Source organism: Gymnogyps californianus, chromosome 9 (genome assembly GCF_018139145.2).
Source record: "Gymnogyps californianus isolate 813 chromosome 9, ASM1813914v2, whole genome shotgun sequence".
Classification (NCBI taxonomy): Eukaryota; Metazoa; Chordata; class Aves; order Accipitriformes; family Cathartidae; genus Gymnogyps; species Gymnogyps californianus.
Genome location: NC_059479.1, coordinates 11,768,967 through 11,794,066, shown reverse-complemented (window position 1 = coordinate 11,794,066; position 25,100 = coordinate 11,768,967). Strand labels below are relative to the sequence as shown.

Genomic DNA, 25,100 nt, shown 5'->3' with positions numbered 1-25,100 from the left:
ACCTGCCCGGTGGGCATAACAGCCCATCCGTTCAATTGTTTCTTCACCTTTAATTTTCCTATCAAATTAATACATTTCTTATCATACCTAGGGGGTATATCCAGTAAAATTATCTCCTTTTCAGGTATTAAAGCCAAGATGCCTTTTTCTGCAGCCTCCTTTGCGGCTCTGTCTGCCAATTGGTTACCTAGTTCTGGAATGGTTCTACCTGTCTGGTGTGCCTTACAATGCATAATTGTGATTTCTGTAGGTTTCTGAACACTTTCCAGTAATTCTTGGATTTAAGTGGCACGCTTGATTCCGTTTCCTTGAGTTGACAGCAGCCCTTCTTTCTTTCCAAGTAGCCCCGTGGGCGTGGACCACCCCAAAGGCATATTTAGAGTCTGATTAGCTCGCTTTCCTTCGCTGAGGTCTAAGGCCCTTGTGAGGGCTATCAATTCAGCTTTCTGAGCGGAGGCCTTTGAGGGTAGGGCTCGGGATTCTATTACCTCGTCAACGGTGGTTACCGCGTACCCGGACATCCTTTTTCCATCTTGAACAAAACTGCTGCTGTCCGTGTACAGCTCCCAGTCTGGATTCTCCAACAGGATATCTTTGAGGTCTGGTCGGCTGGAATAGACTTCCTCTATAGTTTGTAGACAATCATGTTCAAGTGTTCCTTCTGTGTGTTCAGTTGAAAGAAACATGGCAGGGTTATAAAGGTTTTACTAACAGTCCATAGTTTGCTATCCACAGACGGCACCATCCCACCATTCCTAAAAATGCCCGTAACTCTCGCACTGTCCTGGGCATTAGACAGCTTCTTTGCGTTCCATTCCTAATTGTCGCTGGCCTTTCAAGATTTCAAAACCCAGATATGTAACTGATTCCTGGGCAATTTGTGCCTTATCTTTTGACACCCGGTATCCACTGATGCCCCCCACATTTAAAATGCATACAGTTAGAGTAAGGCATTGTCTTTTACGTTCTGCCGCAATTAGGATGTCATCAACATATTGTAGAATTGTTCCACAGGGGTTGTCTTTTCTCCAGATTTCCAATTCTTTTGCTAGTTGGTTTCCAAATATCGTTGGGCTATTTTTAAATCCCTGAGGCAACACCGTCCAGGTATACTGTGTTTTTCTTCCCATTTCCAGGTCTTCCCACTCAAAAGCAAAGAGCTCTTGACTCTTAGCATCAAGGGGAATGCAGAAAAAGGCGTCTTTTAAATCTAGGACTGTAAACCAGCCTTGATCTCCTGTGAGAGTGGTTAACAAAGTATAATGGTTAGCTACCACAGGGTGGATATCCTGGGTTATTTGGTTAATCGCTCTCAAGTCCTGGACTAACTGGTAATCTCTGCCATTTGGTTTTTTAACAGGTAAAATGGGGGTATTATATTTCGATTCACATTCTATCAGCAAATTATATTTTAAAAATTTCTGAATTATTGGTACTAACCCGATTCTTGCTTCCAATTTCAAAGGGTACTGTTTAATTCTTACTGGTGATGAATCTGGTTTGAGATCAATTTTTACCAGCTCTGCCCTTTTAGATCTCCCCGGTACCTCTCCGGCCCACACAATGGGGATCACGGCATCTTCTACTTCAGACGGGATTCTTTTTGTTCCTGGTGTTATATCCTGTAACAATAGGGCTGCAGCCTCGACATATTTAGTTTCAGGTATTAAAATTTCTACTTCCCCGTCTTTGAATCTGATTTCTGCCTCCAGTTCTTCCTGTGATCGGGCTAAATCCCTCTGCCCCTAATCCATTATTCTGATGGCTAGATTCCCCTTCATTCCTCCTATCAGTCCTCAATGGCCCATCATGCTCTTGATGTTGTAACCCCAAACGACGTTCAGGAGAAATCATTAACTCGATATCGTCCTCCTGATCTTGCTTGTACAGCTTTAAACATCTTTGTCCCATGCTGTACGCAGAACAACACCTTTTCAACACGCTGTTCTTATCCTTTTCTAGGGTTAAAACAAAGGGATCGCTTGGGGCTAGGTTGAAACCACACTCCTTTTGCCATTCAGGATGATTTTTCAAAGCAAAAAAACCCATATCCACATACGCCACTTCGTCCCGCTTTTGTTCCCATCTTAAAATAGCATTAACTGCAACACAGTATTATAATTTAAAGTGCCATTTCTTGGCCATTTTTCTCCCTCATCCAATTTATACAATGGCCACCACTGATTACAATATTTTACCAAATCACTCTTAGTCGCACTTCCCCCAGGGGGTCCACCTAGTTGTTTCCAATGTTTTAAGCATCCCAGGGGGGATTTCTTTAAAATTCCCCCTTGGGACTGTTCTTTAGACTGACTTGTGCCCATTCTAGTCAAGTCTCAATTGTTCAGAAAATAACGCCCCTTGTGTTCCAGCTTGTCCTCAGATATCAGAGGGGCTGGGGGCAGCTGGGTTTAGATTCTGAGTGATACCCAATTCAGTGTTAGTTCAGTTGTGTTGAACTATCACAATTATAAATGCACAAAATCAATACACCGAGACAAAATTCAGTACAGCAAAACAATAACCATAATCCGATGAACAAAATACAAATTTCGAAGAACCAAGTTACCACAAATAATCGAGGACTCTAACCTCAAACCAAAACCCAGGAGCAAGAGGGGACTCTAACCCCAAATCAAGCCCTGGGCATCCTCCAAACTTTCGTTTGGCAGAACTTATCCAAGAGGGGACTCTAACTGTCACCAAACGAGACAAAAAGAACTTATCAACACCAATGAGATGCAGATAAGCAGGCACTCCTTTTATTCAGTGCTGGGAACACGGGGGATAGCTCCGCCAGTGTTCACCTTCACATCAAAATCCATCACTTTTTATACACGAGATGTTAACATATTTAATCATTCAATACATATTCATTGTTATTCTATTAAATGATTGGTTAAAATTTTTTCACCTACCATGCAAATTACTACGCATGCCCACTACAATTTTTGAGGCCTTTACTTCCTTAACCTTTTGGGTTGGTGGGTTTCTTCAGTCGGTGGTCTGAGTCTGTGGTCGTGATCTCCCCCTGCCGGAATTACCTTTCCCTTAAGTTCACTTAAACTTGGCAACACTAAGCGGTCCTTCATGGATAGTTAACAAAGCAGACTATCATTCACTTTGGCTTCTACTCTGAGACAGCTTCACAATGCCGTATGTTGGTAGGGTCACTGATGCTTCATGTCTCCCATCGTTCCTACCTTAATAGCCCCATTGTTTCTAGTATTCCATTGTTTTAGGCACTTCACAACCCCTTCTCTGATACTTACAAATCAATGTTAAATCTTTTACATAAAAAATGCATAATATGCTCACTATTAAGTTTAACTTTTACTATGATTATCAATATTCTTACCCTAAAACAATCATTGGTCAATTTCATTTAACTCTGCTGATTGGAATCCTTGATATTTAAATCAAGATGGGAAGGGTAAGGGGATTTCCAAGCAGCATAGCTGGTCTCCATGACAATCTCCTTAGTTTCTTAAAACAAAACAGAAAACCATTAATTTCTAGTGAAGTTTCTATAGTTAATTGTTTCAATCTTAACAAACCTATGCTTTATAACTCTTCTATATATGTAGAATCAAATTTTGATTATTTTATCATTATTTTATCAGATTAATTTGCAACATAACCCCTCGGGTACTCCTACAGCCCAACCTTTCTTAAACCAAAACCCCAAAAGAATGCCTTAAATCTTCTCAGGGGACTTGCTCTGAGCTCTTCGGTCCGGGGATCGAAGGTTCTCCCCGAGAATCCCTCAGTGCTGGCTGGAGGTCCTGCGATCCCGCGGATCTGTCGAGGTTCAGGAGCGGGGTCCCATCTGGGTTGCCAAAATGTTACCGTAAATTCGGTTGCAAAAGAACCCTCTAAGACTTAGTTTGAAGTTTTAGAAGGCAGGCATTCTTTATTACGGTGCTGGATGCACGGGGGATCACTCCGCCCAACGTGCATGCCGAGTGTTTCATCAGCTAAAGCTTATATTACCCTATCACATACATATACATAACTGATTACCATATTTACATAGTCATTACATGTGCGTGTTGGGTTGGTAAGGGTCTCCTTCGGTGGTCTCTGGGGGTCGTGGAGACCCCTGCCGGTATTTTCATGGTTGTCCTCTGGGCAAACTCTTGGTCTTTTATTCCTTATTTGGTAATCCTTGTGCGCACTTGCCAAATCTTGAGCAACTTCTTGTAGGTCGAGATAACCTAATCACTGATGCTTCAGGTTTCGCATCGTTCCTATCTTAATGGCCCCATTGTTTCTAGCATTTGATTGTTTCAGGCATTTCACAACCGTTTCTCCGATACTAACCAACATCTTTTCTACTTTGTCTTTGGCATTAAAATAAAGCTTATGGCCTAAGGTATCAAGTCCTTCCCATGGGCTACAGTTCTTCATGAACTGCTATAGCATGGGTCCCTTCCATGGGGTGCAGTCGTTCAGGAACAGACTGCTCCAGGGTGGGTCCCCCACGGGTCCACAGGTCCTGCCAGGAGCCTGCTCCAGCGCGGGCTTCCCAGGGGGTCACAGCCTCCTTCGGGCATCCACCTGCTCCGGTGAGGGGTCCTCCAGGGGCTGCAGGTGGACATCTGCTCCACCATGGACCTCCATGGGCTGCAGGGGGACAGCCTGCCTCACTATGGTCTTCACCATGGGCTGCAGGGGAATCTCTACTCTGGTGCCTGGAGCACCTCCTCCCCCTCCTTCTTCACTGACCTTGGTGTCTGCAGAGTTGTTCCTCTCACATATTCTCACTCCTCCATGGCTGCAATTGCTGCTGCGCAGTAACTTTTTCCCCTTCTGTTATCCCAGAGGCGCTACCACCATCACTGATGGGCTCGGCCTTGGCCAGCGGTGGGTCCGTCTTGGAGCCGGCTGGCATTGGCTCTATCGGACATAGGGGAAGCTTCTAGCAGCTTCTCACAGAAGCCACCCCTGTAGCCCCCCGGCTACCAAAACCTTGCCACGCAAACCCAGTACATGGAGCCGAGGGCCCCAACGCGGAGCAGCCGTCACCACTGGCAGCCCAAGCACCACCGTACAGGCCACACCCACGACACGGCCCCGCTTCTTCAATGTCAGCTCCCCGCCTCTTCACTGCCCCACCGTCCGCGTCATCCCAGAGCTGGCGCCAATTGGCCGGCGGCACGTGAGGCGGAGCGGAGCGCGTCAGTTCCGGGCGGCGCGCGATGCTGTCGGCGGCGGGCGGCTCCGGCCCCGGCGGGGCGGGCGGCTCCGGGCCGGGCCTCGGCGGGGACGGGGACTTCCTGTCGCGGTACCGGCTGGTGTCGGCCAAGCTGCGGCGGCGGTTCCTGCGAAAGCCGAACGTGGCGGAGGCGGCGGAGCAGTTCGCGGCGCTGGCGCGGGAGCTGCGCGCCCGGGAGAGCCTGCCCTACGCGGCCTGGTGCCAGCTGGCCGTGGCGCGCTGCGCCCAGAGCCTCTTCCACGGGCCCGCCGAGGCGGCCGCCCTGGCCGAGGCGGCGCGGCTCTTCCTGCGCCAGGAGCGGGACCTGCGGCAGCGCCTGGGGCTGCGCGGCGGCTTCGGCGAGCACGTGGCGGCGGCGCAGAGCTGCGGCGCCTTCGCCGCCCGCCTGCACCTGGAGCGGGGGCAGCCGGCGCTGGCGGCCGGGCTGTGCCTGGAGCTGGCGGCGGCGCTGCGCGACACGGGCCGGCCCGCCCGCGCCGCCGCGCCCCTGCAGCGGGCGGCCGAGCTGCTGGCGACGGCGCGGCTGCCCCTGGAGGCGCTGCGGTGCCTGGCCGAGCGCGCCTCCTGCCTGCTGCTGGGCCGCGACTACGCCGGCGCGCTGGCGGCGCTGACGCGGGCGCAGGCGCTGGCCGGGGCCGGGCTGGGCTGTGTCGGCGGCGGCGGGGGCGCGCCCGGCGGCGCCTTCCTGGACGTGCTGGCGCGCTGCGAGGTGTCGCGGGTGCTGCTGCTGCTGCTGCTGCAGCCGCCGCCCGCCAAGCTGCTGCCCGAGCACGCCCGGACGCTGGAGCAGTACTGCTGGGAGGCGCCGGAGGGCGGCGCGGGGCCGGGGCCCGCGGGCGGCCCCGGGGCGGGCGGCGGGCTGCCGCCGGCGGCGAGCTACCTGCCGGCCGAACTCTTCCTGCTGCTGCAGTCGGCTGTGCTGGCGTGCCAGGAGAAGGACGCGGAGGCGTTGAAGGCCCTGCAGGCCGAGCTCTGGCCGCTGCTTAGCGCCGAGCAGAACCACCTGCTGCACCTGGTGCTGCAGGAGATGCTCAGCCCCGCCGGACAGGGGCTCTGAGTGAGCGCCGCCGCTGGCATGGACGGGCCTCGTCGTGCTTCCGCAGGGCGGCAGGGCTGGGCTTGGACTTGTTACTTGAGCCACACTCTGTGTCAGCGTAGCCTCTGTTGCGTTATTTATTTTTAATATGACTTCTGTAACAGAAGCAAGTAATCATTGATGAGCGAATGTGTTCATCTACTCATTTATCTTGTGTCGTAGTAAACTACTCGCTGTATGTATTGGAAGTTGTCGTGCTTGAAGAAATGTAATCCCATAGCAGAAAGGCCCATTCAAGGCAGAACCAGGCTGTTCCTTAAAGAACTGGCTGCAGTTTGCAGACAGGAAAACTTGCCAGGAGGATATCACCTGGGGGACGTGTGTTGGAGGGTTTGCACATCTAGGAATCAAATGTTGCTGGAGCTGCTTTTTTTTTTTTTTTTTAAAAAAAACACATTAAAATGAGATTTTAATTTTTTTTCCCTCCTGAAAGCAAAAGACACTGCAGCCAACGTGAGGCCATGCATTTGGCTCTCGTGGTGGGCAAAAGGAGTTGGTCGCTGACCTGCAAGTGGTTGTTTGGGGACCAGTGGTGGTGGCCTGACTACATTTGCTGTAGAACAGCTGGCAGAGTTGGTCTCTGCACCACCCTATACTCCTCGCTCTGTATTGCTTGTTGATTCCCTCCTCAGTTGCCTCTGCCGTCGCCACTGCTTCTGTTGGGCTTCACCCTATGGTTTCTAATGTAATCCTTTTGCAATGCAGCTGGGGGGTGGGGGTCGGGGGGTGTCTGTGTGTGAAATGTTTCTCCCCCACCTCCAGTGTTATATGTATACACCCATCACCCTGGAACCCCTGGGATTTGGTTATGTGGGGAAATCAAATGCTCAGGTTAAAGGAAGATGTGGGTCAATGTGCATCGTTGTTTTCTAATATTTGTTTGGGATATAATCCATCCTGGGCCGATGTTAACCTGTTATGGAGGGAGTTGTTCTGTCCAGATGAGAAAGATAAGATAATTAAAAAGAATGCAGAATTAACCCTACAGCCAGCAGGAAACTGGGCTGCCTGGCCTCAGGTTGATCCTAATTGGGGCTATAATCAAACAGATAGAGATAGCTGCCGAATGGGAGGTTAGAAATCTGATAAATGTGATTAGAGCTTGTGAGGAGATGAGAGCAAATTGAAGCAGGGTTATGAGGGGGCTTTGGAGAAGGCGGGAATGTCGCGGATGGAGTGGCGCACTTCACTCATAAGACAGAAGTAGCAATGTTTATTGACATAAAACAGCAATTTAACAGAGTTTGATGGTAAATGTGACAGTGGTTTAACAAGATGCGATGGCAAGGTTCGCTTGATATTTACTGCATAGAGGACAGGGTCAGACAAAACTGGGAGACCCTCCCATTGAGTCACGAGGTTCAGAATGGACCCCCTTGCTTTCTGAACTCCTTCTCAGAGAGGAGTCTAGGTGCGGCTGGATCCAATCCTAGTCCCAGACTTGGTCAGTGGTTTATGTCTAAAGGATTATATGTGCGCAATCATTCCTTTAGATCACTTTGCTAAGATTTCAAAGTTTAGCATGCTGTTAATCACTTACCGAGAATCTGTTGTGGCAAGGAATCTCTCAACCTCGAGGAGTAACCTTGAGAGGCATCCCTACGTGAGGGGAGATCCTGGCGTGCAGCCCGCTGCCGCGTGGGAGAGCTCAACGGGCCCTGGGCTGTCCACTATTTATGGAGTAAGATAATTGACTCATAGTCATATTTGCATAGTGACTACAGATGTTAGCTTCTTCCAAATTTGGTTTGAGTCGGACATTGACCAGCACTGTGGTTAGGTGGGCGCATTGCTCAAATTAGCCCTTGTCTGTTGTGTTGTTATCTGTCTCCCCCAAATCCACTTTGAGCCGGATGCAGCCATCGTGACCAGACGCATCCATTATGACCGCCACTGGTGGTTATCACTGGAGCAGGGTTACAGGAAATACAGGTCAGGCTGGGGGGGGAAGCACACTGCCACAGGGGGTCAGCCAAGTGATGGCCGCCATCGCAGTGGGATGGGCAGGGTAGGTGTGCCCGCCCAGCAACTGCCAGCGATTGGCTTGTGAATTCCCACAGCACCCATCAATGTCAGGCAGTCTTTGCTCACACCTATAAGAGATGCGGCCTGGGGCAGCTCTGAGGAGAGCTCTGCCAGCGGCACCAGGGGACGGTTGTGGTGGGGACCCCAGGGCCCTGCCATGAGGCAGGGCGGTTGTGCGAGGAACGGCTGCTCCGAGCCACCCGGCTCCTGCCCGCCCTCGGGGGCACTGGGCTGGCTGTGGTGCACACAGACGCTCCCCTCCACGGCCTGTGTCCGGAGGAAGCAGGGACACACTGCAAATCAGCGCAGTGGCGTGACCTGTCCGGGAACACACACCCAGCGGAGATCGGAAGCTGGTGTCTCAAATGAAGCAGGGCTGAAAAAGCCTCATGCAACTGCTGGGGCTCCACACTGCTGCGGCCCTGGCAGTGATTACATTACAGCCCCAAGCAGGAGATGCAATTGCCCTTTGGCTTCATTGCATTCTGACAGTAATCAGGCGCAGATGTGAGGAGAGGCTGCCTGGCAAGTGCTGGCCTGAAGAGAGGAAGTGGAGCCATAAGCTTCTCAAAGGGGCATGCCCCTGCCTGAGGCAGGGTAACCTTCAGCCTGGGAGGACAAAACCTGCCACCTTGGGCCCTTCTCAAGGCAACCTTCCTCAGCTCGAAGGCAACTACAGCTCTCCTGCGCAGCATTGGCCACTGCGCCCAAGGACAGCTGGCTGCAGTCTCTGGACCGCCAGTGCAGAGGAGCATCCCAGGCATGGTGAAGCGCCCGATGGCAGAGAGAACAGAGCTGCGACGTCAGCTCAGCCCTGAACAGCAGCTGGACTGTAGACAGAGACCCGCACACACTCGCTGAGGAACTGGCCCGGTCCCCCATGTTGATGGCCTTGGACAGGGGCAGACATCTGCACCCTCTGCCCATGGCTCCCACTGCAGGCCAGGCTGGGCCTGACCAGCTGAAGCTTAAATACCCATCAGGGCCTGTACCAGTGGATGCGCAGGCTCGTCCTGCCTCCAGAAACCAGCTGCTGTGTTGTGGCACGTTTGTCCGGGGTTAGATCAGAGAAAAAGCTGTGCGCACCAGAGCCCCCTCTAGATTATTTTCAAAGAGGAAACAGGGCTGAAATCTCTGCAGGTGACCGAGCAGCCTTCACCAACCAGCCCGGAGCAGCTCCAGGATGTTCTCCAGCCACCCAGGAAGCAGTGAAGGGGCTGTGCCGAGCGAGAGCCCTGGGAAGGGGCTGTGGGCAGGCGGGCAGATGTGTCAGAGCCTGCCAAGCTCTGGCATCCATTACTGGAAGCGTCTCTTGACATTCATCTTGTGGGGAATGCAGGCCAGACGCTGCTTCCTCCCAGCGCAACGCAGATCTGAGATGCATCACAGCCTCCCCCAAGCCACAGATGTTTCTGTGTGGGGGAAGGGCTGGAGCAGCACAAAGCCCTCTGCCTCTCGGCCAGGGGATGCCCTGCCTAGTCACCACCCCACAAAGAGCCCTGCTGCGGCAGGGGCTGCCTGGCCAAATCCTCCCGGACGCTGGGGATCTTCCTCTCTTTCATGGCTCAGCTGCTAGGATTGCCTGGGCTGGGTGATCCAGTGATCACGCAGCTATCTGGCGTCTCCAGGAAGACAAAACACATGCCTGCCATCCCTTTCTAGTATAGCCCAAGCAGAGATTATTTTGCAATCCAAAGCGTGCGAGGTGCTTCAATGCTGAGCCCCAGCCAGATAAGCCATGGGCCAGGGCTGCTTCTGCATCCGGCTTCTCCCATGCTGGATGGAGAGCCCCCGGTATGCAGCCCCCACCTCAGCCAGGCGTGGGGGATGTATGCAGGTATTGCAGCTGGGCAGATGGGCACCATTCTCAGAAGAAGTTGCCAACACGTGACAGAAACGGGCAGCAGCATGCTGAAGAGAGCACCTGAGCAGGGACTGTGGCCGACGGGGAGCGAAGCGAACTCGGGAAAGCAGAGCTTAATTCCCAGCTCAGCCATGGAGCTAGGGCCAAGCTGCTCCCCGCCTCCTCCGCCTCGGTTTCCCTGTATGTAATCAGGAGAGAATGAACAGACTTAGACTTCCCTTTTCTGTCTGTCGGGTGTCTCTTGTCACGCTTAACTGCAGGGCTTCTCTCTGCTCTCTGTATCTCTTGCCTCCTACCCCACATTGTTACCAGCCTGTTTCTAGCCCGTGAGTGCAAGAGGAGCCTGGGGCCAAGGCGTCCTGCCTCCAGGATGTGCTCAGGGCAGCGTGTTTCAAAGCCATCCCCACGATCCCACTGTATGTCTGTACTTCCCCCTGCCCCCGCATAGCCCGCTCTCTCCCGGAAAGGCGAGGCTTGCTCTCAGTGAGTACTCCTCCTCCCAGGCTGCCTCAGCCGCTGGGTAAGGATGCTCCAAAGTGCTCTGCAGATCCTTCTTGGTCAGCCGGGCAGGGCTAGGGGAGATGACGGTCCAAGCAGCATCCTCCAGCCTAGTGGGCACGTCTGTTGGTGCTGAATGCAGTCAGGCACCCCGGGACTTTTCTAGGCCCCCAACCTAGTCCATTATTTTCTCATCCTAATCTGATTTTACAAGCTTTCCAGGGAACCCCGCAGATGAAGTCTGGGCCACAGGTCCCACTGTGCCCAGCTGCAAAACATGGCCCTCATAGCTGGCTGTCGTCTTGCTCCTGGTGCTGACTGCCCTGATCTTCTACCGTCACTGCAAGCCTGTTGTGCGATTTGGTATACTACTTATACAGAACTTGCTTAGCATTAGTAGCTAAATTTGCTGAAGCCTTGGGCCACAAGCTGTGAACTTTCACCCGGATATGCTGAACTTTTACCTAGTTAAGTAAAAGAAGGCCCCAGAGCTGGTTCGAGCTGGAAGATTAGGAAGCAAGGAAGGCCGCTACTGTCGTCAGCCGACGCAGCAACCTTAGAGATAAGAGAAGAAACGGCCCGCCTAGAGACAACGAAGGGACCCAATGAAGAACGGGAAGACCCCAGACCCTAATATTACTACTGGTCAGAACTGTCGCATGAGGGGTGAGGAACTTAGATTGTAAGGGTATAATTGCCCAGAGATTTCTTTGTTTGGGGTCCCTCCTTGGAGGCACCCAGCTCGAGCTGCTCTGCATGTCGGATAAATAAACCACTTATTTACTCAGCGGACTGGCGACTTGTCTTCTTTGAGCAGGAACCTAGGGCTGAGCCCTGTTGACAGTGGCATAATTCCTGGCAGGTGGTGTAATTCCCTCAACAAAGCCCAAGACCACCTCCCAGCTGGGCAGTGTGAGGCTGAGGAGAGGGCAGGAAGTGGATGTGGAGCTACATGTGGATGATGCAGAAGACTCCTGCCAAGTGATCCCACGTAAGTGCGCAACAGCTGCCACAGGAGAGGGACTGATGGGAAGAGCCTGCCCCGAGCAGCACTGACTGCCCACTCCAGCCACCTCTGAGTGGCAGATCCATGGGTTTCTGCCTCTTAATCCCCATCCACGTGACGTATCTGCTGTGGAGGAGAAAGGGGTGGGCAGCTAGCCCTACGGGGCAGTCCTGGGCCGGAGACCACTGCAGGAACTCCACTGCCCAGGGGGCTGGAGTTTTCCAGGAAGTTTCTTGGGAAGGATGAAGTTTTTCAGTGCCGGAGGGGTGGGCGCGCTGCCCCTTGTGATCTGGGGGATCCCTGTCCACCCTGTTGGCCTCAGCCTGCAGCAGACGAGGCACCCAGCAGCCTCGACCGGGGAACGCTCTTTGTGCTGGCCCAAAAGGCCCTCTCGTCCTCTGTGTACGTGGGTGCACAACCAGGCTCGCTCCTCCACTTGCTGTGCACACAAGTAACACCAGTTTGCCCAGAGGGCACTGGCTTTGTCCTGGGGCTGAAGGTCTTTATGGCGGCCCCAGAGCGAGGGAAGTGGCATGTGTGTGTGTGGAGTGAGAGGGGCTGGATGCTGCACATCAGCACAGGGAAGAAGGCCTGACCCTGCCTCAAAATACACTCAGATCCTCCCCGTGCTGCCTCACGTACGTGTGTGCGTCGCCCACCATCTGGCGGTCCCTTTCTCTGGGGCAGGTTTGCTCCTCTGGGTCGTGCTGTCTGGGTCAGAGCTCCAAAACCCCCACTGTCACGAGCAAGATGTGGCAGCGAGGAGGTGCACCTCTGGCCACCTGTGTAAGATGCAGCAGGAGAAGATTTACAAAGGAGGATGCTGGCCAAAAGCTAGTCCCCAGTCTACGAGGCCATAGTTAAAGGTAAGGTAAAAAAAAGCAGACAGGGCCCCAGAGCACAAAGCTTGTATCAGAACTTTCCCCAGGTTTCCAGATCAGGGCGTCTGCTCAAGAAGTAAGCTTTCTGGCTCCGTTTGCTTACAAAGATGATGCATTCCCAGTGACACAGTCTGAATTCCCCTGTGGGATGTGTTGGGGGCAGGCCCCAGCACCTTTCCCGCCTCTGAGCACCCACCTCCTCACTCCCTCCCCAGGCTGTGCTGCTGGGGCTCTTTCCTCCTGGCAGCATTAGAGCAGCTGCTGGAGCCGGTCGCATCAGCACCTGCAGCTCCCACACCTCCTCTTCCCTGCGTCTCACAGCACTCTGGGCTTTCTGATAGCCCAGTCAGGAGCAGTTTTATTCCCACAAGGCAGGAGAAACTGGCTGTCAGAACAAGATGGATTTTCTTTCTTTTCTTTTTCTCCTCCTCTTATTCCCCTGCTTCCCTGTTTGCTTTCTCTAGGGATTTACACCCTTCTTTTCCTTTTATTTCTTAGGGTAACTTTAGACTGAGGCAACCTGGGGAACTCGTCTGGCAGCAGCGTGGGAGTCCGGTGCAAGGAAACCTCAAAACCTCCAGGATCGCAGGGATGGTGCGAAAAATCCTTTCAGTGATTATCTTAAAGAATATTCCACCAGAACTGATTTCCCATCCCCCAACCTGTTATTGAGAGAATTGTTCCGTCCAGACAGAAAGATAAGATAATTGAAAAGAATGTGGGATTAACCCTACAGGCAGGGGGAAATTGGACTGCCTGGCCTCAGGTTGATCCCAGTTGGGATTATAATAATCAAACAGATAGAGATAATTGCCAAATAGCGGTTAGAAATCTGATAAATGCGATCAGAGCTTTGGAGGCGATGAGAGTAAATTGAACTAAAGTACAGGCATGTAGACAGAGGCCAGAGGAACACCCCGGCGACTACTGGGGAAGATTGTGACAGGCTTTGTTGACGTATGGGGGAATGACTCTTCAGAATTTTAATAATGAATTGGCAGCAAGTGTGTTTGTGGACCAAGCCGCCTCTGACATCTGCAACTATTTTAAGGATCACATGCCGGGGTGGCGAGGAGAAAATTTGAAAGATACTCTATTACCTGGAGGTTCTATACTTGTACAACATGTGGATGATTTGTTAGTTGCCAGCAAGACACGTGAAGATTGCTAGAAAGATACTATTTGTCTATGTGCTGCTTTAGCAGAAAAACATCACTGTGCATCTCTTTCTAAGCTTCAGCTGCATCAGCAGGAAGTAAAAGATTTAGGATTCATATTAAAAGAAGGACAAAGATTAGTAGACCCAGAACGGGTCCAGGCTATTGTAGAAACGCCTCGACTGGTAACAAAGAAGCGATTGTGAGGATTTTTAGGCGCAGTAGGATACTGCAGACCCTGGATACCGGGGCTAGGGGAGTTAAGTAAGCCATGGACAGAAGCTACCAAGGCAGAGGAAGTGGAGCCTGTATGCTGGGGTCCAGAGAGACAAAAGGCTTTCCAAGCTATGAAAGGAGCTTTAGCTTCTGCTCCGGCACTGGGATTGCTGGATTACTCCAAGTCCTTTCAACTATTTGTGCATGAGAATAAAGGAGTAGCCAGCAGAGTCCTTACTCAAAAGCTAGGCCCACACCGCTGCCCTGTGGCTTATCACTCAACTCAACTGGATCCTGTAGCGGCAGGGAATAATTCCTGTGTTAGAGCGATAGCAGCAACAGCGACTATCATAGAAAGCAGCAGACCATTAGTCCTGGGTCACCCAACAACCGTGTATGTCCCGCATGAAGTAGAACTGATTCTTAAGCAACATGCTACACAAGCATTGTCCCCACAAAGAGCACATCGTTGTGAATTAACGATTTTAAATGCAGATAATGTTACTTTAAAAAGACGCAATGTTTTGAATCCAGCAACTTTACTGCCTGTTCCCTCCGATGGTGAGCTGCATCATGGTTATGCTAAGGTAGTGTTCCATTCCAGCCGCCTATGGGAAGATCTGCGGGATCAACCTCTAGAGAACTCGGATCTAACCCTTTTCACCGATGATCGTCACGCTACGACACATGGCTATGCAGTGGTGAGAAACTTAGAGGTACTTGAAGCAGAACCTCTACAACTCTCGGTGAGTGCCCAAGGGGCTGAGTTAACTGCATCAGCAAGAGCAGCCTGGTGGGGACGTAACCAGCGGGTAACTACTTATACTGATTCTAAATTTGCTTTTGGAGTGTGTCATGCAACGGGTACGCTATGGAAAGAACGGGGGTTCCATACCTCAGTGGGAAAAAGTATTTCCGGTGGCACTGAAATCCAAATGCTGTTGGAAGCTATTAAGCTTCCAAGGGAAATCGCTGCAGTACCAGCTCATACCAAAGGATCCAGCAAAATTGAAAGAAATAATGAATTGGCAGATAAAGCAGCTGTGTGAGTCAGCACAGGCAGAACACAGGAACAACCACAAAACCATAGATGGAATGCAAAGAGTAAATTTATTTTCGCTGCCTCGCCAACTGGGGGATCCCCGAAGCAGCACCCGGGCAGAGGCACACAAGTGGGGATGCAGGCACCGCTGAGCTCGCTCCGTGCTGGAGGATTGCCGACCCTGCTGTGTTCGCCTGTTTATCAGGGATTCGCGCAGGCATAGTTTACCACTGTGCTTTGATCTTCTGCGTAGCAGGGCAGGAATCTCAAGCATGTCCAATAGGGTGCCTCTAAGCCTACCACCTGCCTATGTTATCTAAACACGGATGTTCTACTTGTCAAGCACACAAGGATAAACAACAATCAATATGATATATTTATTTTTCTACACTCCAGCTGCAGGTCACTTGAGCGTGTTTACAATCCTCCTTGCCAATCTTCCGTTATTATCCCACAGCAGCTAAAGCTGCTGCCCTCCAACCTATACATGAGAGTACCTCCATAACAACTCCCTCTGCTGATGATTGGCCAGACATCAATAACCCAGCCCAAATATATGCAGCAGTCACTCAGGAAGAACGGGCTCGTTGGGAAAGTTGGGAGGCTGTGAAAGATGAAACTGGAATTTGGACTATTAGGGGAAAACCCATTTTACCAGGAGAATGTTTAATGACTTTGGCTAGGTGGTTTCATGATAAAACACATGGAGGGATGACAGCAGTTGTTAACCAGATTGAGAGAAGGTGGGCAGCTCCAGGAATACATACGGCAGTAAAAAGGATTGAGAGTTCTTGTCCCACATGTTGCAAGTTTTCCGATGCAAAATCCAAACAGGAGGTTGGAGGACGACCATGGGCATACTTCCCATTCCAAAGACTGTGAATTGATCATGCCGACGTGCCTCCCATGAGCGGATTTAAGCACGTGCTGGTAATCGTGGACCAACTCTCAGGATGGGCAGAAGCTTTTCCCACCAGGAAGGCTGATACTGCGGGAGTGGTCAAAGCACTCTTGCAGGAAATCGTTCCCAGATACGGAACACCTGAAACCATAGAATCCGATAGGGGTTCTCATTTTTCAGCAGGAGCTCTAAACAACATTTATAAAAGTTTAGGAATACAGCGACAACTAGATGTTGCATATCATCCGCAGTTGTCAGGACAGGTGGAAAGAATGAATAGGACTCTCAAAAATACAATTGCTCAAACTTGTAGTCAGGTAGGTTTGAAATGGCCTGAAGTTTTAAGAATAGTGCTATGGGATATCAGAAATACCCCTCGCCAACCTCTAGGGTTGTCACCAGCAGAAATAGTGTTTGGCAGGCATTTAGCTGTACCTGGGACCTTTGTCCCCGCTAGGACCAGCCTCTTAGATGGAGATGAACGAGTTACCAGATTTGTGTTGGGGATACAAAAACATTTCCAGAAAACAGGGCACAAGCCCAATGGTTTCAACCAGTACCAGCAGAAATGCAAGGACGTGATATCCGGTCTGGAGATGCAGTAATGATGAAAGTCCACTCTTGCAAAACAAAGTTGGACCCTAAATGGGAGGGTCCGTATACTGTGTTATTAGCTTCTTACTTTGCTGTAAAGGTTGCAGAAAAGGATAACTGGACTCACCACTCTCATGTGAAGTGACTGCCAAAAGAACATCAGTTAGATGGACCACCGTCGACCCCACGCGACTCCGTCAATCCCACCTTGGAGACTGAAAACGGGACTGTTTGAGCTTACAAAGGCTGAAGGAATCCCAGAACTACGTCGGTTTTGTTTTCTTTCTAGAGCCACCTGGGCCAGAGAGTCACCCGCTGCTTGCCCAAGTGGACCATCAGAGAACGTAAATCAAGGGCAGCGTCCTGTTTGGTGTATTCGCCACCCTTATAGAGTGGCAATCACTCCAGGCTCAGTTCCAAGAGGGGAAGGTTTGAGATGGCATCAGCACGGTTGGCTTTGTTTATCCTGCAATAATTGTGGCCCACGTCATCCTGGGTGGTGTATTAATAACTGTTATAAAGGTCGTTGGGAAAACCATCATCGAGGTTGGGGCTGGGGAAGTATAACCAGACAAGGCGCAGCTGGATACATAAACTGGTGCTGTGCATGCAGGTGGCACCAACCACCCGGTGAGGAAGAGTTAGCCACGAGACTCAATGTTTTGTTATTGGGTTAAGAGTGGTTACCCTAGTTCTGGTATTAACCCTTCTTTGTCTAGGTGTTTTGGTTCTTTTTCTTTTGTACATTTGATTGAAAACAATGGGCAAGCCATCGCCAAAATGGGCTCAACCACGCATCGACAAACCCATTACGTGAATGATATTCTCAAAACTGTCTTAGTACAATACCTTTCTTTATTGCTTTTACTAATACCCCCCGCTCTTAGTTATAAGGAACACAATTCCTTATAAAGACGGTTTTGACCTTCCGTTGGGAAGATACGGGATTTTAATCTTACATACCAGCGTACTAACAAGCAGACATTACTCCCCATTTTGGGCCCTACAAGGCCATTACTGTGTCGGTGGCCGAAAAGCTTATAAAATACTACCGGCCAATTGGACAGGCAGTTGTTACGTAGCCCGTGGGGGGCCAGATTTACACATTACTTCTAAATTACCTCAGGGAACAATTAGAAACGTCAGAGAAACTTCCCTCATTGAAACTTGAGAACAAACTCTCCAAAGACTAGAAGAGGCACTAGACAGCACATGGAAAAATCCACTAACAGAGGGAAAACTAATAGGATGTTCCATTTCAAGAATGACTCCGTTAGTGACCGGCCCCGCCATTACTTGTGTAGGCCGATATACCATCAGACTACAAATGGTCTTAGAAGAGGTTGCTTTAGAACCTGAAGACTCCATCAATGATCTAGGAACAGCCATTGAATCCCTGGTTACAAAACTTGTTCTCTGGATGGGGATTATCCTCATGGTTTAGTAGTTTATTTAGTTCATTGCTAAAGAGTCTTTTACCTGTGGTTATTATGCTTCTGATAGCCTGCTGTGTTTTTACTTGTATTCGGAATTGTTTACAGAATATGCTTATGAAATCTGTACAAGGGTATCGAAAAGTCTTCATACAAGACCAACTACAGATGGGCAGGGATGCCGAAAAAAGACAAAGGGAGGACTGTTATAGGAGAAATGTGGTTAATTGTCTTGTTCTCTCTGAATAGTCTCGTTTAGCATTAGTAGCCTAGCGCTAGTAGCTAAAGTAGTTGAAGCCTTAGGCCGCAAGAGCTGACCGAGAGTAAACTTTTTGATAAAACTAATGCTGCTAACACAGAACTAGCTGAATCCGGCAGATAGGAGCAGAATGAAGAAGATAAGGACCAAGGAAACAATTCCAAGAGAATGAAGCAACTTCAGAAGGCAGCCAGCCCAGCGACAGCGAAAACCGGTAAGAAATGAAGAGACCACCGACCGAATTAAGTGATTGGACTTGGGGATTGGGTGCTGGGCGGTACAGGTATAATTGAGGGGTGCGATCTGGGGTAGGGGTCCCTGTCCGGAGGCACCCAGCTCGAGCTGTAACCTGAGAACTAATAAAAGGGGAATCAGAAACCTTCACTTGGACTTTGCATTTTCAGCGGGATCCTAGGGTCGGGCCCTGTTACGGCGGCCGGCGTGCATAGATCCGTAACAGTGGCCTGACTACATTTTCTGTAGAACAGCTGGTAACCTAGAGAACTGAGACTGCAAGATGGCAAATCCACTACAGCTGAGGGTAATTAGGAACAAAATTAATGGTGGAGGTGGAGGAGGATGAGTTATTGGAATGGACCGTTTGCTCGGTTCTCTCCAGCTGCTGTTCCTGTCTGCTGTTGGACACTTCTGCCTCTTGCTTTCTGCTTATTGGGACCTTTTCCGGTATTTAGGTGAAGAAGGCCAGTCTTTAGATCAGCAAAGAAGTGAAGCTGCTGGTTTTGGTGCACCCAGCTGTTGCCTACAGGCCTAGCCAAATTTCTGCAGCGTTAAGATGCAATCTCAAGAAGGGGATGCTTTATTCCGGAAGCCAGAGACGCCCTGGTGGTCCCCAAATAATTGTGCGTGTCGCGTAAATAAAGAGCAATTCTAGTACACCCAGCTAATGGTAAATGAAACAAACGCTTGCAGCAAACACTCCCCAGAAACCCCGCAGAAGGCTGAGGCTTTGGGAGAGAGAGCAATCTCATTTGCACGGCAGGGAGAGAAGACAGAGGCAAGAGGGAATTCTGGTATAACATGTACTCCTGATTTTAATATTGGGGTCTAGAGACAGCAGTTTTTTTCAAATGCTTTTCCAATGTTTGTTTTTCAAATGTTTTTCAGGTTCCACACTTAAATAACTAGGAACTTGCCTACCCGAAATGCAAACATTCATTCCCACAATATTTAAGAAGAGTTAGTTACCACAAAGCTTTTTTTGCCTAGATAAAATTATAGTTGATAAACGCTTGCTTCAGAATTTGATGTTATAGTTAAGTTAGCTGTGAGTGTGCCATGCCGTGAAGCAAAAATAAAAAACCATGCATCAAAAGTACTTGTGACCCTCTCCTTTTCAATTAAAATAGATGAAACTGTTATTAGAATATTATGTGGTGGTTATCCAAAAAAAGTGACTGTTCTACTCTAAGTTTTTAGAGGCTACAGCGATAGCTGTGTAGAGTTAATTCCCAGGCAAGGGACGTCTCTAAGATTCCCAGATTATCTGAAATCAGAATACTTAAAAACTGCATACAGGTAATTTTTGGTCACTGTCGAGAACCTTCCTCGAGGCAGCAGGTCTGAGAGCGACCGTAACGACAATAACTGCAATTTGTGCCAGCACAGCCGAGCAGACGAGCTCTGCTGTACAGCCTTGTCTGCCAGCAGGAGCCCGGGAGAGGCTCCGGGCTCTGCGCGGGGGGTGGCCCGGGGCAGTTTCCTTCTCCCGCAGTCCCGCGAGCTACAGGGCCGCTCATTTTGCAGAATTCTCCGGGACACTTAAATCCTGGGACAGAACGGACCGGAGCCTGATCGCACCCACTGCTGCTCTCTTCGTTTCAGGTGCCTAAATGGGCAGAGACCATGCGGGACGAGTTGCGGTGACAGCGACTGATGCCGCCCCCGCGGGCGGGCGTAAGCAGGAGCCCCCTTGCGCTGGCCGGCAGGGTGGTCTCACACCCTGCGTGGCTACCGGCATCCCCGGCAGCGTTCCCTGAGGAGAGGCGCTCCCGGGTGCCGGACTGCCGCGGAGCTGCCTGGACACCGTGCGGTTCCGCATGCACAAAGGGCTGGGGCGTGCAGCGCTGCGACCCCGGGGTGTGCCGAGGCTCCGCACCGCGAGCACGAGGCTAGCGTGTGCTGGGCACAGCTCGCTGCCCCGGGGCGGCGAGGGCAGCGGCTCGGGCACCACAACCGCCCCACTGCCGCGGACGGACCCGGAAAGCGCAGGGTGCCGGGCTGGAGCCTGCAGCGGTGCTGGGGCGCTGTGCCGGGAGGTAAGGCATGGGCCGCAGGAGCGCGGCGGGACTCGCCGCCGAGCAGAGGCACCCGTGGGGTGTAGGGAGCTGGTCCGGGCTCCCTGGCAGGGGGGCTCGGCCGCCTCGCAGGGCGGCGGGGAGCTCCCCGGCCTGGGGAGGTTTCTCGGGCGTAAACACTGCGGCAGGGCGGCGGAAACGCAGCTCACCGCATCCCGCCACGGGAGACCCGAACGCCCAGGGAGGCGATCGGCCGCGAGCGGAAGGAGCGAGCTCTTCATCACGCGAGGCAAGAGCTGAGCTCTGAAGGCACCGGCAGGGCCCGGGGCGAGCAGGGCTGGCAGCGGGCGCTGCTAACCGGGCCCTAGCGCGCTGGCTGCCGGAGGCCGGTCACCTGCAGCCGAGGAAGGAAACCCCGCTGTTGGCGGCCTGTTCCCTCCGCGCTTCCTGTCCGGCCCAGGGCAGGGGCGCTCGCTGCGCTGCAGGCACCGTCTGGCAGCTCTGAGCAGTGTAAAAATGCACCCGCTGGGCCAGAGCGGCCATGGGTATTTTTAAACTTTCTTTCTGGAGCAGAGCTGGCCACGAGCACGGTGTTTTTCTCAACCTGTCTCCAGATGCGTAGCTGATGTGCCGCTTTCTGGGAGGCTGACGGTGGGCTCGCTGTGCAGCTGGCCGGGGTGCAGCCCCTCTCCTTCCCGCCATGGCTCTGTCCTGCGCATGGAGGCTACCGCGCTGGCACCTTCGCCCTTCGAGTGCTCTCCTGAGCAGCCTGCCCAGTCAAGGCCGCAGCCTGCTGACGGAGAAGAAGACAGCAGCAAAGTGGAAGGAGAAGAAAAAGGCCAGGGAGGGCTGCAGCCTACCAGGTTCCTCCTGGGAGGAGAGGTACAGCTCTTCCAAAGCAGCAAGCACCTGAAGCGGTTAGAGCAGTGGGTTGGGGGTTTCACCTCCACCCAGCTCTCCCCAGTAGGAATAGAAGAGCCAGGGCTCAGCTGGCTTCCCTGGAGCTTTGCCTGGGGGTAGGAATAATGGAAAAGACAAATGAAGAGGTCTAAGAGGAAGGGATCAGGAGCAGAGCAGTTGCCATACTGGCAAGCAAAAAGTAATAGTTCATTTGATTTGCAGTTCTGTGCCTGAAAGTAGTTGGCACTGGGTGCTTTGGAAGCAGCTCCAGAAATCCCAGTAAGCAATAACAGCAGCTTATCCAGCTGTAGGGTGAGGTTCCCCATGGGCCCAGTGAGTCAGGAGTTGATGGATAGTTATGACAGTTTGGATCATATCCACCTCACCCCTTACTCTGTCTTTTTTTTTTTTTTTTTTTTTTTTTAAATCAGCTTTTATTGTTCTTGCTCGCCGTGCCTCAGGTACAAGTAGTGGCAAGTTCCGAGGTTTGTCTCTAAACTGCCACTGTGTGGGTGGCCGGGTCAGTGAGAGTGGGCAGCCTGTAATTCGCTGCCTGCTACAGACAAACTGTGCATTTCACTGTGGTGGGTTTAATCTAGTACAGCATTAGCACAAAAGATGTAGTAGTGGCTGGAAGTGTGAGCAGGCAGATGATGCAGGATGGATGCATCAAGTCATGAGAGAAGCATCTTGCTCTTTTAGGGGAAAACTCCAGGGAGACGGGACTCGGGCTGTCCTTGGAGCAGCAAGGGACGGTCAAAGCCTCTGATTCAGTGGGACAAAGCAACAGAGCCCACCTGAAGCTACAACATGATCTCTTTTTTTTCCCTTCTCTGCCTGCACTTTGTTTTTTTCCCCCTCTGACCCCAGTGACGTCTGAATACCCATTCCCCTGGCTTTACCAGCGTGGAGTCAGATCTCAGCCAGGGCTCGGCAGGGCCTCTCTGGGTCCCTGCGCAGGGGGAACGCTGTTCCTGGCCCTGTACTCTAAAGGAGGATCAGAAAGGTACCTGGGTTATCCAGGACGCCCAGGCATCACTGGTCAATCTTCTGCCAAAGGCTCAGCCTGTCCTCTGGAGAGCTGGTCGTTGTGGTTCCTGGGTCCCTCTTCCAGCCACAAGTATTCTGCACCAGGAAGGTGCCAGGAAAGCGAGTTTGGATGTTCACAGCCGGCTCTGGTGCAGAGCCCGTACCAGAACGGTCCTGCCCATGAAGCAGCTGGCGGGGATGTTATGCCATAAGTACCAGGAGGTGAGTAGCTCTGGGCACTACCGTGATGTTGCACTTTCCAGGTTAGCGAACGCGGCGACGCCACTGTGGAGACTTCCCTATCAAGAGCAGCTGCAGGTAAGATGTGCTTACGTGGACTTTTCTCTGTCGTGTTGCCCCAGCTGTCCCTCCTATGCCCCTTGAGCAACAGCCCCTAGCATCTTAGTCGCTTAATGCTGTAAACTCTTCAGACCCCATTTACTGCTGCTTTAATTCTTCGGTTGTTGTGAAGGATAGAACGGGGAGGTTCCCTGTGGGTGGTGTGTGTGATCACCAGCAGCACAGAGGATGGGCTCTCGCACAATGATCCCGTCCAGTGCGGGACAGCTGGTTCACTGGGGCTTCAGGTTGGACCAAGTGCTCCAGGCCAGTGCTTGGGGACCACGGACACAGGATTTCTCTCTCTCCCCGTTGCTCCAAGCAGCTGCGGTGATGAGAAAGGCAGAGTTCCCCTGGGGCTATATCCCACTCGCAGTATTCCCTCCTGTTGGCCTTCCCAGAGGTGGGTGATGAAGAGCCGCCCACCATCGTGTGGTCCTGTGAGAATGTTTCTGGCTTAGGACTCCTCTGCAGGTGAAGTATGAAAGCCAGAGGAAGATTTTGCAGACACTGGCATCTCGTCTTGAGGAGCTGGGCACAGATGCGCAGAAACCTGGTGGACTCTGCTGTCCTCTCCAGCCTGTGGTCCCTTCGGTGAGAATCCTGTGGGAATGCTGTCCCCTCTGAGCCACTAACGGTCTCTCACTCGACTCCAAAGAGTCTCATGGTGGGGATTACTTGGTTGCAGAGAATGCGCCTGTGGCAGTCCTTGCTAGCTTCTGCTTTGCAGCCTGTGGCTGCCGGAGAGTGAGAGAAGCCCAGGGATTAGGAACGCTTTTTTGTGCCCAAGCCTTCCCTGATAAACCTGTCACCATTCTGTCACCGAGAGCCATTTCTTCTTCCCGAGGGGAAGTACTGGGGGTCTCGCGCACAGGCTCCGTTTCTGCGTTTTGCACATCCGTGTATATCTTCCCGTGTGGCCACCAGAACAACCAGGCTGGGTTTTGGCTTTCCTCCGTTACTTTTTCTTTTAATCCAAGGCTTTACTTCCCTTCTTTTCTTCCTCAGCCCGTCATTAATGGCTACCGAAACAAATCGACTTTCTCTGTGAACCGAGGACCGGACGGGAACCCCAAAACCGTGGGGTTGTATGTGGGAACTGGCAGAGGTCAGCGCAGGACAAGGAGCTGGGTAGAAAACTGCTGGTGTGGGCTGGGTTGGGGCAAGGCTCTGCTGTGAGAGCCTCCACCTGAGTTAGAAGCCTGAATCCTGGGCGATGCCAACAGAAACGCCACCAAGTCCTGGGCAGCAATTTTGAAAACTCAGTTCACTAGCTTCTTAAGAAACACCAGCTTCTGATTTGCTAAATACAGCAGTAAGGATGACAGCTGTGGTAGCAGCCCCTCCGGGATTTAGCTTTGTTATTCTTAACTATGCTGTTCCCATGTTTTTGGCGTGCTCCAGGAGCCTGTGCTGAGCAGGGAGAGCACGGTGGGGTGTGCACGTCCATAGGCAGCAGAGCAACGTTGGAGCATTTGGGATGCGTGAGGCAGTTTGGTTTTGTGCAACGAAGATGTGAGCTGTGTGCTCCTCGCAGGCTGCTCAGTGGTGAACTCGTTCACACCATCGATACTAGGTTTTGCTTGTCAACATCCATAGCAAGAGGCACTGGGGTGGTTGCTGTGTACTTTTCTCATTGAAAAAATAATTCCGTGGATGCATTTTACTATTGTCTTCCAGGCAACTTAAACTGCCTTGCTGCTGTAAGCCCACACCGTTATTCTCCAGTTAGAAAACCAGCTTGCTCTGCTCTGGCTCCCTTAGTTTAAGAACAGTGCAATGGCTCCTTCGGGAGTTGCTAGAGGACATTTAAAAAGCTCCCGGAGCTCCACCCTCTTCATGGAAGTTAGTGACTAATCACCGACAAAGGGAATTTTGGCAGGTCCTGCAGACTGCGGGTGCCCAGAACATCACAGGATTTTAGTGGAGCACTTAGATACCAGTTTTTTCTTTTTTTTTTTTTTTTTTTTTTTTTTTTTTGTACAATGGGAGAATTCAGGGGAAAGGCCTCTCCACAATTTATCGTGTCAGATGCTACAGTGGTTTATGTGCCCTGAAGCAAAACAGTTAAATACCTGTCTGTCTCTCTCCAGCAAGAAATATTGTCTGTGTGAAAGCCAACCACATGGAGAACATACCCCCAAAACACAAACAAGTAGCCCAGGTAAATAAAGAAGTCATGTCTGTCCCTAGACTGTGGAATAGAGAGACTGCCATAACTCTTATTTGGGAGAACATTGTAATTTTAGTTACGCTGTGTTTTCAAGTCCGTTTTCACGTTGTGAAAAGTTTCAGGCCTGACTCTGGTTGATGGATAAATATTTTTTTAAAACTTGCATGTTAATGTTGCAGCCTCTAAACCGTCCCAAAGAATGAAATTAATCAAG

General features: G+C 51.5%; 2 protein-coding genes across 4 annotated transcripts; both read left to right on the top strand.

Moving 5' to 3' along the window:
- The first annotated feature begins 5,201 nt into the window (after positions 1-5,201).
- Positions 5,202-6,496, top strand: LOC127019452 (40-kDa huntingtin-associated protein-like). Its single transcript, XM_050901486.1, has one exon. It carries the CDS (start codon positions 5,202-5,204, stop codon positions 6,273-6,275), a length of 1,074 nt encoding a protein of 357 aa, XP_050757443.1. The 3' UTR covers positions 6,276-6,496.
- Positions 6,497-19,952: 13,456 nt separating this feature from the next.
- Positions 19,953-25,094, top strand: LOC127019454 (tRNA (uracil-5-)-methyltransferase homolog B-like). Of its 3 annotated transcripts, none has more exons than XM_050901489.1 (6): positions 19,953-20,032; positions 21,060-21,327; positions 22,638-22,692; positions 23,188-23,307; positions 23,722-23,821; positions 24,807-25,094. In XM_050901489.1, exons 2-6 carry the CDS (start codon positions 21,146-21,148, stop codon positions 25,022-25,024), a joined length of 675 nt encoding a protein of 224 aa, XP_050757446.1. In that variant the 5' UTR covers positions 19,953-20,032; positions 21,060-21,145; the 3' UTR covers positions 25,025-25,094. The 3 variants fall into 3 exon arrangements, 2 of the variants coding, with proteins under 2 accessions (XP_050757446.1, XP_050757445.1); XM_050901488.1 differs by lacking the exon at positions 19,953-20,032 and adding an exon at positions 20,293-20,466; XR_007766936.1 differs by lacking the exons at positions 19,953-20,032; positions 24,807-25,094 and adding an exon at positions 20,293-20,466 and having other exon boundaries at positions 23,175-23,307; positions 23,722-24,650.
- The last annotated feature ends 6 nt before the right edge of the window (positions 25,095-25,100 follow it).

What these genes read in the sequence shown, in the direction of transcription:
- LOC127019452 (XM_050901486.1), top strand. Translation starts at nt 5,202, where the DNA reads ATGCTGTCGGCGGCGGGCGGCTCCGGCCCCGGCGGGGCGGGCGGCTCC.
- LOC127019454 (XM_050901489.1), top strand. Translation starts at nt 21,146, where the DNA reads ATGGCTCTGTCCTGCGCATGGAGGCTACCGCGCTGGCACCTTCGCCCT. An exon ending in GGTTCCTCCTGGGAGGAGAG is followed by an intron (nt 21,328 to 22,637) that starts GTACAGCTCTTC and finishes TGCACTTTCCAG; the next exon opens with GTTAGCGAACGCGGCGACGC. An exon ending in TCCAGCCTGTGGTCCCTTCG is followed by an intron (nt 23,308 to 23,721) that starts GTGAGAATCCTG and finishes TTTCTTCCTCAG; the next exon opens with CCCGTCATTAATGGCTACCG.